Here is a 15,000-nt window from a genome sequence, read left to right as displayed (position 1 = left end):
TATATTTGTATATATATATATATATATATATATATATATATATATATATGAACTTTGAGAGTTACGTCTACTAATACGATTGTGTGGTGGCTGTAGAGTGTGCCGAGAAAGAGAGATATGTGACATTGGAGAGGTATAATAGTAGAGAGAAAGAAAGAATAAGTGAGAAAGTGATATAGATAGATAAATAGATAGAAGAGAGAGAGAGAGAGAGAGAGAGAGAGAGAGAGAGAGGAGAGGGGGGATGTTAGTGGTGCAAGGGAAATAAGCGAGATGTAAAAATAAAAATGTCATAGCCGAGAGGTTATGACTATCGAAAGAGTGACAATGAAACGGTGAAACAGAAGATAAATGAGGCAGTAAAGATATGCAACCATAGAACGTGACATTTGAAATATGTGCTAAGACATATCTCAGGAGAGGAGTTTGACAGCTGAGATACGTGTTAAGACATATCTTAGAAGACAATTAAGAGTTAAGACATGTTTCAGGATACATTTTAGAAGAACGGTGTGAGAGTAGAGAAATGTCTAAAGACATATTTTAGGAGAGAGGTGTGTCAGTTTTTGATATGTATAAACATATATCTTAGGAGATAGCATGGTATTAGATAGCAGTCAGAATGGAAAGTGGTCACTTTAGATGTGACAATATAGGCATTACATAATGCCTCGTAGTCGGAGTTTGAGTCTGGAAAACCTGTCCCAAAACGTCCAGGCAACAGCGCCGTTGCGGATGCGCCAACGCGCGTCTATTTCTCGTCCGCTCGCATTCTCGGTGTGTGTGCAGTCGGGTTGCGAACCTCTGTGTATATCGCTGCGTCGTTGTTGAAATAGCATATTCGCAACGTTCCACTGCCGGTACCAGTGTCATGCCGCTCGTTTGGGCATTCGTGGTCGCCTGTCCATTTCTCGGCATTCCTTCGAGGATGCTCTTTGCCGAGTAACTAAGGCGATCGTAACGTTCACTATGATACTAGATAGATATGACAAAATAGAGTGGGGACTCACGATAGACAGCTGTAACAATATAAAGAATGGATACTTGACTGATTTGACAGAAAGACAGCCGTGCTTATTTATTTCGAGCAGCATGTTGAATATGACGGCGCCGTAGGTGCTTCGCCTAGCGCACGTCTGTTGCGGTTGTCCGTGCGCAGGTCGGCTCGTGGAGCTCTGTGTGCATCGGCGCAACGTCGGTTTCGTACGAACGATTCACACGCAGTCGGTGTAGGAGCAGCCTCTACACAACGTTCCGCTGCCGGTACTAGCTTCTTGCCTGGCCCTTCGCAGTCGTGTATCCATTTTCCAAGTGTTCGGACGGCTCGCACGGTTTCTCCGAGATGCCGGTTATTTTCACTGTGACATAAGACAAATATGATAAAATAGAGTGGCGACACTAAATAGCTGTGACAATATCAACTGGGGATATCTTATAGATGTGACAGGAAGACAGACTAACTTACATATTTCGCCCAGGGCCTCCATTTCACGAAGAGCCTTTATTTCAGACAGGGTTACCTATATCTATCTGAAATACCAAAACCTATAGTCTCTGTAACAGAAATCGCTCTGATTCATACACACGAAATTAGCTCAGACAAGGAGGACCTTACATTATAATGGCAGTCCTGTAAGGGACTGACGTTGTTCATACAAAAAAGAAAATGTTTATAATCTACTTCATAAAATTATTCAAGTGGTTTAATCTGCTAGACCTCTTTTCCAACACTAGCTCTCCCTATGGTAAAAATAAAATCAGGATGATGATGGTGATGGCGATGGTGGTAGTGGTAGCGGAGGTTGTGGTGATAGTGCTTTGTTTTTGGTGGTGCTGCTGCTACTGATGATAATGGTAGTGGTAATGACGACGACGACGATGATGATGATGGTTTTGATGGTGGTGGTGGTTGGTGGTGGTTGTGGTGGTTGTGGTGGTGATGATGATGATGATTATGACGATGGTGATAATGACGATGATGACAGTATATCATCAAAGTCGTCGTCGTTGTCATCATCATCATCATCATCATCATCATCATCGTTACAGTGCTGCTAAGTATTAACTCCCAATATCAACAACAGTATCATTATCGTTAAGAAGAAAAATAATAATAAAAGACATTAACATAAAAATAACAAGTAAATAACAAACACAACAACAACTACATCAATGCCAACATCACCAACAGCAGCAGCAACAACAACAACAACAACAACAACAATAACAGCAACAACAACAACAGTGTGTAGCGTATTGTAATTCAAGACAATTATCGTTGTGAGTGCAGCAGCGCTGTTAAAAGTTGTCGCAGCCATATTTATTTTGTTTTTTGCGCTTTGAATCATCGTCTCACAGTATCTTAGCAAAACTATAATATAGCAGCAGCAGCAGCAGCAGCAGCAGCAGCAGCAGCAGCAGCAGCAGCAGCAGCAGCAGCAGCAGCAGCAGCAGCAGCAAGTGGAGGCGCAATGGCCCAATGGTTAGGGCAGCGGACTCGCGGTCGGAGGATCGCGGTTTCGATTCCCCGACCGGGCGTTGTGTGTGTTTATTGATCGAAAACACCTAAAGCTCCACGAGGTTCCGGCAGGGGGTGGTGGCGACCCCTGATGTACTCTTTTGCCCCAACTTTCTCTCACTCTTTCTTCCTGTTTCTTGGCCCCAACTTCCTACGCAACCGCTGAGCCTGGATGCGCATTCATCCAACCGTCGATGCTCTCGGTGTCGGGGGTTGACCTGCTTTCTCTTCTGCGGGTCTTACGAATAGCAAAGGACCACGTTTCGGACTTATCCCACCTTGTGAGCTCTGGGACGAAGACCGTTCGCTCAACAGCAACAGCAACAGCAGCAAGAATGACGTCGACGACGACGATAACAACAACGATAAGATCAACAACGACAATAAGAACAACAACAAGAACTTTATCGATAGGAACACTAAGATTAATAACAACAGCTGCTGCAACACAACGATAACAACAACAACAGCTGTATCGAAAAACCACAGGCACAACAACAACCACAACAGCAATAGAAACAAGTAGGCCAACTACAACCGCAACAGTTACTGAACGAGCATTACAACCACAACAGCTACAACAACAACATCCGTACCCACAACTACTGCAACCGTAACATTAGGAGGGGCAGAAGTAGTTTGAACAAAGCGTACCAAAAATTAAAGATAAAAGAAGAACAATAAAACAAACACGCATATAAAATGTAAATAAAAATAAAACAGAGAACTAGAAGAACGTCAACACTAACAGCAACAACAACTACAACAACAAAACAGCAACAATATTAACAACAATATCAATAACAAGAGCTGCAAATGCAGTTTCCGTAGCAACAGCAAAACAGCAACAATAACAACGACAACAGCAATGATTATAGCATTAAGAAGGATACGAACTGCAGAAGTAATCACAATGACGATCGTAAAAAGATGGCGCAAATGCAGTCTTAATAAGATATAAAAAAACTAACGGCCCCCTAGCCCCACCCCTACCACTACCATCACCACCACCACTGTCATCATCATAATTATCAACGCCATCATCGTTGTTGTTGTCGCCGTCGTCGTCATCATCATCATCATTGTTAGCTGTAGCAATAGCAGAAGCAGAAATAGAAGAAGAAAAAAGAAGAGAAAGGGAAGGAGAAGAAGTTGAAGAAGAAAAAGAAAAGAAATATGAAGAAGAATGTGAAGAAATAGAAGGAAATAAAGAAGGGACAAGAAAAGTTGAAAAAGACTAAGATAAAACGAAAATAAAGAAGAAACAAGACAAAACATAAGTGGAAGAAGAAGAATTGGAAGAAGAAGAAAAAGAAGGAGGAGGAGGAGGAGAAGAGGAAGTAGAAGAAGAAAGCGGAGGAGGAGGAGGAAGAAGAGGAAGAAGAGGAGAGGAGGAGAAGTAGAAGAAGGAGGAGGAGAAGAAGAAGAAGAAGAAGAAGAAGAAGAAGAAGAAGAAGAAGAAGAAGAAGAAGAAGAAGAAGAAGAAGAAGAAGAAGAAGAAGAAGAAGAAGCAGCAGCAGCAGCAATAAAAAGCCAGAAAAATAGCAGAAAGCTTCACAAAGAAGACGAAAAGAAAAGGAGGAGGAAGAAGTGGAGGAACGGGAGGGATAGGAGGCGTGTTGAAAAAAGTCAGCTGTATCTTACAATTATTATACCAAAAGTGTAAAAAAAAACCCAAAACAACAACAGATACAAAGTAACAATATAAAATCCAATATGTCCGTACACGTTATTTGCTGTAAGGTAATAGAAAAACGAAGCGTATGATGATTGGACAGATCTATCAATGACATATAGAGCAATGGCCAACGTCATATCTATCTAGGTTCCTTTTTGTCCGTTTTTGTAAAAGGTGTGTATGAAGATGTCGACTTCTGAAGTGTGCACGCGTTAATGCGTGCAAGTGAGACAATGTTTTTCTTTTATGAAGTGTATGTATGTTTGTGTGCAAGAGTATACACACACACACACACGCACACACACATACACGCACACACACACGCGCACATACACACACAGGCGCAAGTATGGCTGTGTGGTAAAAAGTTAGCTTCGCAACCACATGGCCCGTTGGAAAGTGTCTTCTCGAGTCGGCCAAAGCCCTGAGAGTGGATTTATTTTTAATGCTGTCGATATATATATATAATATATATATATATATATATATATATATATATATATATATGTTAGCCACTACACACATTTTTTTCTCTCCTTGTTTCTCCCCTTGTTTTTTTCTGTGTCCCTTTCTGTAGAAGAGCGTAGGCTCGAAACGTAAAAGACTTTTTCTATTCCTGAGCGTTATACTAATACATCTGTTAGTTTTGTACACCACCTGTCTTTTGTTTTTTTCGTAAACTCTCCCTATATATATATATATATATATATATATATATATATATAATATATATATATATATATATAATATATATATATATATATATATATATATATATTCCAAATTTGTGTGAATGTGCAGAGAATAAAATATCAGCTGAATAAAGTTAAAGCATAATCTGTTTTTCACGTTTTTCATTATGGTATTTTAACATTAAAAAACATTTTCTGATCACATGTTTCTATATGTTCACTCAATGGAATTTGGCAAACATTAGTGTTCCGGTTTTGTTGCCTGTGGACTCATGAATATACCGATAATGCATTCCCTGTCTCGCCTGTATATAGTTCCTCGCAATACAGGCATTTAATGCAGAAGATCAAATTTCTACTTTTGCAGTTCATATCTGCGTTTGCGAAAATCTGTCCATTTTTTGTTCTAATGGAGCTACCAGTATGTATGTATTGACACGTTCCACATATGTCACATATATATATATATATATATATACATGTAATATTTTAGACTAATGGGTATATGTCAATTAGTGTGCTGATGTGTTGAGTAAAGCACTGGTGACCCAGACTGTAAAATTGATGCAACACGATTTGATGCACAGCATCCCACCCATAAGGGACAGTCGCTGGATGGGTCGAAACGATCGTCGTACAAAATAAGTTATACCAAATCCATCTTCTGTTTCCTTAATCGATTATATATATATATATATATATATATATATATATATATATATATATATATATATATGTGTGTGTGTGTGTGTGTGTGTGTGTGTGCGTGCGTGCGTGTGTGTGTGTACTGGGTGCGGTGAATAAACTGTTGTCTAAGTTACGCAAAAATGAAAATAACACTGACATGTCATTTTGACAGATATATTTACCAAAATTATATAAAAATATCTTGAAATACTAAAGAGTAAATTTACTCAATAAAATCGCCATTGGCTTCAACCACAGCCCCCAGACAACTTTGGAATCTCCAGAAACCTTTCTCGATGGTCTTCTTGTTTAAGTTGGTGTATACTGCCATAATCTTTGCCTTCAGTTCATCTTTGGTGTTGCAAGGAGTTTTGTTGGTCTCTCGCTCAACTGCGCCCTACACATAATAATCAAGGGGGTTGCAGTCTGGAGAGTTAGGTGGCCAGATGTTAGGGATAATGTGGTCGAAGCAATTCTCTGATAGCCATGACTGGATTCTCTTGCTTGTGTGGCATGGTGCAGAGTCCTGTTGCCAGACATAGGGTCTTCCAGCAGCCACCCTCTTGACCCAGGACAGCGCCACCTCCTCCAAGCACTTGATGTAGGCCTCCATGTTGAGTCTGAGGCCGTGTGGGAAGATTAATAGAGGCATAATGTCGCCATCACTAGTGATCATTCCAAACATCATGACGTTGACGGGATGTTTGATTTTTATCACTCTTGGTGTATGTCCTCAGATTGACACCCAAACACTCTGAAATGTTTGTATTGGAGCTTCTGGCTCAAATGCCAAGCAGTACCACATGTCGTTTCCTAATTACTGGCAGAGTGAATTGTGTAATGGTGCTGTTTTTCTCACTGACAGTACCCAACTGACCTTACTTTACTGTGCAGTTGACAAAATCAAAAACAAGCAATGTGCATGCACAAAATAAAAAATATAAGATGGCAACAATTTACCCATCGCACCCTGTATATATATATATATGTATGTATATATATATATTATGTAAACATGCATATAGATATGCATACATACACACATGATATATGTGTATACACACACACACACACACACACATATATATATACATATATATATATGCACATAATACATACTAAACATTTAAACATTTCTTCACGAGTTCATTAATGGCTTATAGCTGTAAATTTCTGAAGGCGCGTGGTTTGGTGGTTAGGGTATTCAACACACAATCGTAGGGTCGTGAGTTCGATTCCCGAAGACGTGTTGTATCCTTGAGCAAGACACTTTGTTTCACGTTTCTCTCGTCCACTCATTTGGCAAAAATGAGTTGTACCTGTGTTTCAAAGGGCCAGCCTTGTCATATTCTGTGTTACGCTGAGTCTTCCTGAGAACTACGTTATGAGTACGCGTGTCTGTGGAGTGCTCAGCCATTCGCACGTTAATTTCACGAGTAGGCTGTTACGTTGTCCAGATCAACTGGAAATCTCGTCGTCGTAAACAACGGAGAGCCACTTGTTTCTGTAATTAGTCGTGTTCGTACTGGTGATGTGAAGCCAAGCTTTGCAAGATTGATACTGAAGCAGTTAGTTGCATCTTCAAATTCCCCAATAGCTTTAGTTCGTGTTGTATATCTATATATTTCTCATTAATTCAACACACAGTGTGCGGCAGAAAACATCTCCCATATTTTAAACGACTCTTTGTATAACCCGAGTGAAATTAGGTAGGTGGTAACGGGGTCTTCCTGTAGCGACTAGTTTATGATTTTTTACAGAGTTTGGGCTCGTGCACATCACGTGTTTTTTGTTGAAACATTTGTCAGCCTGTAAAATATTGTATCGTTTTTTGGCTGCATCCTGTAGATGTGTTCGTTTTCCAATAATCATCAACATTAACTTAACATATTACCTGCATTGTTCATATTCTCTTTACTCTGTCCCAAATTATGATGTCTGGTCGGTTTTCCTTACTTTTTATTGCGGTTTCATCAACAACATTTTAGCATATTTTTTTCATTGGTGCGTTGCTATGTTGCGGTAAACTATGAAATTTCCATAGGTATGTATCATTGGCTACCAGTCGGAGAATATTTTCTGAGCAGCTCCTTTTTCACCTGATATGTGTATGTTTGTATTGCCTGATATATATATGCACGCTCGTCTGTATGTGTGTGTGTACGTGTGTGTGTGTGTGTGTGTATGTATGTGTGTGGATGCGTGTGTGTGGATGCGTGTGTATGAAAATGTGTATATGTTTATTTAATATATATACATATATGCATGTATACATGTCTATCTATCTATCTATCTATCTATCTATCTATCTATCTATCTATCTATCTATCTATCTATCTATCTATCTATCTATCTATCTATCTATCTATCTATCTATCTATCTGTCTATCTATCTATCTATCTATCTATCTAGTGACTTCAACACAACCAAAGCATTCTATAGGGGTTTAGTGGAGGGGAGGTACGACGACGAGCTCGGGGCGAACCTGGACGTCGACGAGGAGTACCTGACCCGCCTGTTCGGGACGACTTTCGGGCCAGGGCCCATGGACAACTTCCAGAGATCCCTGGCCTGGCAGTGCTACCGAGAAGCGCTACCCGTTCGGGATAAGCTCTACAGACACGGCTCGAGAAACACGGGGCCGACCTGCCCGAGATGCGGTCAGAGCGACGAAACCGTTCTGCACGCACTCGTTCAGTGTCCAACAATTTCCGACCTGTGGGCTTATGTCGAACAACTGCTGTCACGTGTGGGACGAGTCGGTTTATCAGCTGAGTCTATCGTCAATATTGTCACGCCTCCTTCCTTCAAACGGGAAGGAAGAGCTATTTTCATCATCCTTGTGGCTATGGCGAAAGAATGTATCTGGTGGACGCGTCTGAAAGGATTGGAGACAAACACTTTCCTCTCTGGTCAATCTCTCATCAACTTCTTCAAGTACCACTTGAAAAGGAAAGTGAGAGTAGAGAGGCAAGTTTTGTCTAGCGAATGTTTTAAAAAAAGATGGGTGAATGTAGCAAGAATGGCACGTATGAATGACGAAGCCACCTTGAGCATAGTCCTATGAACCCAGAAATCCAAAACAGAGAGTTGCTTATTTGCAAAAAAAAAAAAAAAAAAAAGAAATATAAAATGTGACTTCATTGACCGAGGTTACCGTGGTCTTTTCCGTAGGCTTTTCTTTCCACGGGTAAACCTCACCTGTCCTCCCCTTTACACTTCATATTGACATTTCTGTGATAACGATCCCTATTGATCATTTTTTTTCCTCTCACCCCCCTTTTTTTTTTTTTTTTTTTTTTTAACCCCCCTTATTTTTGTCCTCTTTCTCTCCTTTTACGATCCCTTTGATCGAACCTCCCCCTTCCTTTTTTTTTTTTTTTTTTTTTTTTTAATACCTTCAAAAGAAAAGCTCTACCTTGTAATTTGTTCTATCTGTGTGCAGCCCTGTGTGGCTAATAAAGAAACATATCTATCTATCTATCTATCTATCTATCTATCTATCTATCTAGCTGTCTGTCCGTCCGTCTGTCTATATGTTTGTCTGTCTACCTTTACAACATACAAACAGAACAGTGTTGTGTTGATGACCAAAGGACACTTACCGTGTGGTGTTTGTCCACAGCGGCGACAACCTTCGGAACAGTTTCACCTTCGTCTCTTGCTCTTGTCTCTGTTGTCGGTACCTGATAAATTAGAAGGAAAAACACCATCTTTTATCACTCTACATTGTCTCCTCCATTCCTCCATTCCTCCTGTCTCTGCTTATCCTCACCACACCACCACCACCACCACCACCACCACCACCACCACACCACCACCACCACCAACAGATCAACGTTGACTAATCGAATCACACGACTAGGACCAGATATAATTGTCACCACATCAACATCACCATCACCCAGATACATACACAGTACCCCAGAATATTACTACGCTGCTATCTATCTATCTATCCATCTCTCCCTCCGCCTCTCTCTCTCTCTCTCTCTCTCTCTATCTATCTATCTATCTATCTATCTATCTATCTATCTATCTATCTATCTATCTATCTATCTATCTATCTATCTATCTATCTAAGGCTCTACGTAGACGACGGTGAACAGGTGTGGTCGCCGTTTGTGAGGCACGCTTTTCCGCAACTCGTCTCCATGACCGAACTGCAGTCGTGGATCTAAAAGAGGCCGAGGAAGGGCGAATGGCACCGCGAGTGTCGCGTTGCTCTCAAGCAACTATGCCGTCTCGGGTCGACCTTGAGTAACTTCAACACAACCAAAGCATTCTATAGGGGATTAGTGGAGGGGAGGTACGACGACGAGCTCGGGGCGAACCTGGACGTCAACGAGGAATACCTGACCCGCCTGTTCAGGACGACTTTCGGGCCAGGGCCCATGGACAACTTCCACAGATTTCTGGCTAATAAAGAAACATATCTATCTATCTATCTATCTATCTATCTATCTATCTATCTATCTATCTATCTATCTATCTATCTATCTATCTATCTATCTATCTATCTATCTATCTATCTATCTATCTATCTATCTATCTATCCACCCGCCCTTAACAGGTCGGGCGGATTTCTTTCGACGTCTAGAAGTATTCTTGGGAACGTCTCGTCCTTTACTCTTAGTGGGGGATTGGAATGCTACCTTGGACACGCATGTAGACTACGTGGGTAGAGACAGAAACAGAAGGGGATGCAAATGTCTCAGAGACCTGCTCAGACGATTCCAACTGTCTGACAGGTACCGACTCGACCACCCAAATGCACCAACGTGGACATGGAGCAACCGCAGTGGGTCGTCGAGATCGTATCTAGATAGGATACTGTGTAGGACAGTAGACAAGGATAACTTAGGATGTCCACAATTCCACACAGTCAGCTACACGGATCACAAATTGGTGACGTGTACGCTAGACTTAGATAAGGCACATAGACAGGGTCCTGGGTACTGGAAACTGAACGCCTCATTCCCGTCCAGACAAGTTTTCAGAGACTAGTAAAGAGGGCTTTGACGGGAGCCATCATCAACAACAAATGGTGGTTTGCCCTCAAGAGAGCAGTAAAAGCAGAAGCGATTAGGTACAGCAAAGCACTAGCCATAGATAGAAATAGAGTAGAGGGTGAGCTAGTTAAGAAGCTAGAAGAGGCAATTAGAAGCGGCATCGCATCCGACGTTTTGGCGGCGAGGTTGGCCCTCGACCAACACTTCAACGCCAAACACGAAGGATGTGCTGTCAGAGCTAGGATGCGTGCTCTAAGGAACGAAGGTGTTGGAGCCGCGAGAGAGGCCCGGGTGGCAGAGGCGCAACAGGGCAACAAAGCCACCATTCGGTCACTGGTAGGTGAACAGGGGCGCGAATTGCTCGAGCCAAGTAAAATGTGTGAGGCCTTTCAGCAGCATTTTGCCCGACTGTTCGGGACGAGTGGAGGGCAAGAACGTAGGGTGGACTTCAGTGCCTACCTACATAGCCTGCCACGACTCTCGACAAGAAAGGCAGGGTGCTGCGAAGGTGCCATCACGGCGGCGGAAGTGCAGGAAGCGATAGCAGAATGCTCGAGGGACAAATCACCGGGTTTGGATGGTCTACCCTACGAGTTTTACAATTGTATGCCAGACTTGTTTGGAGACGTCTTGGCAGCGGTATACTGCAACTGGCAGCAAAACGGGAGCATACCCGGTTTTGTGAGTCGAGGAGCTGTAACTCTGCTGAAGAAAGATCCAAACAAGGGAAACATTATAGATAACTTTAGACCAATCACGCTGCTGAATGCAGACCTGAAAATTTTGACAAAGGTGTTAGCCAAGAGGTTGGCGCTTGACATCGAGAAACTGGTCGACAACGCACAAACGTGCGCCGTGCCGGGCCGGAGCATCCATGACAACCTCCATCTGATGCGCTACATCATAGACAGAGTAGTTAACGAACCTGGCATGGGTGGGGCCCTGATCAACTTGGATCAATCGAAAGCCTTTGATAGGGTAGACCATCGATACTTGGAGGCAGTCCTGAGAGCGGCTGGTTTCGGTCCCGTCTTCCGCGGCTGGATAGCTGCCTTGTACAGAGGCATCCGTTCGGTAATTCGCGTAAATGGACATCTATCGAGACCTTTCGACATTGCACGTTCGGTCCGTCAGGGATGCCCCCTCTCGGCGCTTCTATACGTATTGACTCTTGAGCCACTACTGCGGAAGCTGGCGACTCTAAGGGGCATCCCGCGAGAATTGGGATGCGGGACGAGCGTGTCTGCATACGCGGACGACGTCACCGTCATAGTGTCAAGCCACGAGCACATCGAGCGGGTCGGCGAGACACTGAAAGACTACGAAGCGGTGACAGGAGCAAAAATCAACCGGGAAAAGTCAGTGGGCTTGCGGCTCGGCACCTGGAGAAGCAAGCCCATGCCGTCCACCAGTACCTCCGTCGTGGGACGCTGGACAGACGGCCCGGTTGAGTTGCTCGGGGTCTGGTTCGGTCCGGACCTCCAAATGGAGAAGAACTGGAACGAGATAACGAGTGGGGTAGTCACTCTCGCCCAGCAATGGGCCGAGAGGAAACTGTCCCTAAAAGGTCGGGCGGAGGTTGTGAACGCGTACATCGCGTCCATCATCTACTACCGCCTGACCGTCGTACCTTGTCCCGACCCTGCCATCACCAAACTAGAACGCATTCTCTTCTGCTTCTTGTGGAAAGGATGCGTCCCGATGGTCAGGCGATCCATTTGCTGTCAACACCCGTTAAAAGGAGGGCTGGGCATGCCGTGGTTGATGATGCGCAGACACGCGCTGAGACTGCGACATCTCCGGCTCTATGTAGACGACGGTGAACAGGTGTGGTCGCCGTTTGTGAGGCACGCATTCCCGCAACTCGTCTCCATGACCGAACTACAGTCGTGGATCAAAAAGAGGCCGAGTAAGGGCGAATGGCACCGCGAGTGTCGCGTTGCTCTCAAGCAACTCTGCCGTCCCGGGTCGACCTTGAGTGACTTCAACACAACCAAAGCATTCTATAGGGGATTAGTGGAGGGGAGGTACGACGACGAGCTCGGGGCAAACCTGGGCGTCGACGAGGAATACCTGACCCGCCTGTTTCAAACGACTTTCGGCCCGGGACCTATGGACAACTTCCAGAGATCCCTGGCCTGGCGGTGCTACCGAGAAGCGCTACCCGTGGGGATAAGCTCTATAGGCATGGCTCGAGAAACACGGGGCCGACCTGCCCGAGATGCGGGCAGAGCGACGAAACCGCTCTGCACGCAATCGTGCAGTGTCCAGCAATTTCCGACCTGTGGGCTTATGTCGAACGACTGCTGTCACGTGTGGGACGTGTCGGTTTATCAGCCGAGTCTATCGTTAATATCGTCACGCCTCCTTCCTTCAAACGGGAAGGAAGAGCTATTTTTATCATACTTGTGGCTATGGCGAAAGAATGTATCTGGTGGACGCGCCTGAAAGGATTAGAGACAAACACTTTCCTCTCTGGTCAATCTCTCATCAACTTCTTCAAGTATCACTTGAAGAGGAAAGTGAGAGTAGAGAGGAAAGTGAGAGTAGAGAGGCAAGTTTTGTCTAGTGAATGTTTTAAAAAAAGATGGGTGAATGTAGCAAGGATGGCACGTATGAATGACGAAGCCACCTTGACTATGATTCTATGAACCGTAAAAATTAATACAGAGAGTTGCTTATTTGCAAAAAAAAAAAGAAATATAACATGTGACTTCATTGACCGAGGTTACCGTGGTCTTTTCCGTAGGCTTTTCTTTCCACGGGTAAACCTCACCTGTTCTCCCCTTTACACTTCATATTGATATTTCTGTGATAACGATCCCTATTGATCAATTTTTTTGCTCTCCCCCCACCTTTTTTTTTTTTTATTAACCCCTCCCTTTTTTTTTAGTCCTCTTTCTTTCCTTTTACGATCCCTTTTGATCGAAAACCACCACTCCCTTTTTTTTACCCCCAAAAGAAAAGCTCTACCTTGTAATTTGTTCTATCTGTGTGCAGCCCTGTGTGGCTAATAAAGAAAAATATCTATCTATCTATCTATCTATCTATCTATTCTATCTATCTATCTATCTATCTATCTATCTATCTGTCTGTCTGGTCTGTCTGTCTGTCTGTTCTGTCTGTCTATCTATCTATCTATCTATCTATCGATCTATCTATAATCTATCTATCTATCTATCTATCTATCTATCTGTCTGTCTGTCTGTCTGTCTGTCTGTCTGTCTGTCTGTCTGTCTATCTATCTGTCTGTCTGTCTGTCTGTCTGTCTGTCTGTCTGTCTGTCTATCTATCTATCTATCTATCTGTCTGTCTGTCTGTCTGTCTGTCTGTCTGTCTGTCTGTCTGTCTATCTATCTATCTATCTATCTATCTGTCTGTCTGTCTGTCTGTCTGTCTGTCTGTCTGTCTGTCTATCTATCTATCTATCTATCTATCTATCTATCTATCTATCTATCTATCTGTCTGTCTGTCTGTCTGTCTGTCTGTCTGTCTGTCTGTCTGTCTGTCTATCTATCTATCTACCCAAACACCCACCCACTCATCAGCCACCCACCAACTCACCCACCAACCGTCCATCTGCCTGCCTGCCTGCCTGTCTGCCTGTCTACCCCCCCCCTTCTCTCTCTCTCTAATTGTATTTTGGTTTTGGCCATATTGCTTTGATTAGTTGAGCATAAATTGCGAGATCGAATATCGCCTACGGCACGTGACACGCACTTTATGCAAGGTTTCAAATTTCAGTTGACATTTGTAATTACCGTTTGCAATAGTTTACGCGCACACACACACACACACGCACAAACATACACACAAACACACACAACACGCACACAAACACTCACACGCACACGCATGCACATTCACACTCTCACACACTCATACATATACACGCAAGCGCACGCATACATACCACATACATGCACTCTTTCGCACAAGAGTATAAACATGCCTACAGACACACACTCGTATGCAAGAGTACATCCACTTACACACACACACACACACACACACACACACACAGAAATATACATAGATCCATACATACGCCCATGCACGTTTATACATACATGTATTCGCGCGTATAAAATCTTAATACTAACGCTTACCCACGCTCTCTTGTCCAGCGGTTGTTCCTCCATAAGTTCATTACAATAAACGATCCCACACCCGCATCATACCACGCTACACCAAACTTGACACTCGCCAGACACTGCAATGTCGTCATTATACCACCACCACCACCACACCACCACCACCACACAACCACCACCACCACAACCACCACCACCACAACCACAACCACCACCACAACCACAACCACCACCACCACCACCACCACCACCACAACCATCACAGCCGCCACCACTGCCATCACTACCACAATCATGATCACCCCCCACCTCCGCACC

The 15,000-nt window shown here is 43.5% G+C and overlaps 1 protein-coding gene across 3 annotated transcripts in view; it reads right to left on the bottom strand.

Annotated features, from left to right (window-relative positions):
• The window catches only part of LOC115214500 (titin homolog), a 148,163-nt gene that overhangs the window by 95,351 nt on the left and 37,812 nt on the right, over positions 1 to 15,000 (bottom strand). For 2 of the 3 annotated variants that reach the window (XM_036505030.1, XM_036505031.1), the window contains exon 4: positions 9,182 to 9,262. The exons of the other annotated variant lie outside the window; for it this stretch is intronic. In XM_036505030.1, coding sequence (XP_036360923.1) covers positions 9,182 to 9,262 — 81 coding nt within the window. The remainder of the gene's footprint in view (positions 1 to 9,181; positions 9,263 to 15,000) is intronic. 3 annotated transcript variants of the gene reach the window in all.

Source organism: Octopus sinensis, linkage group LG7, assembly GCF_006345805.1.
Source record: "Octopus sinensis linkage group LG7, ASM634580v1, whole genome shotgun sequence".
In the NCBI taxonomy this organism is placed as follows: domain Eukaryota; kingdom Metazoa; phylum Mollusca; class Cephalopoda; order Octopoda; family Octopodidae; genus Octopus; species Octopus sinensis.
This window is presented reverse-complemented; position numbering and strand designations above follow the sequence as displayed.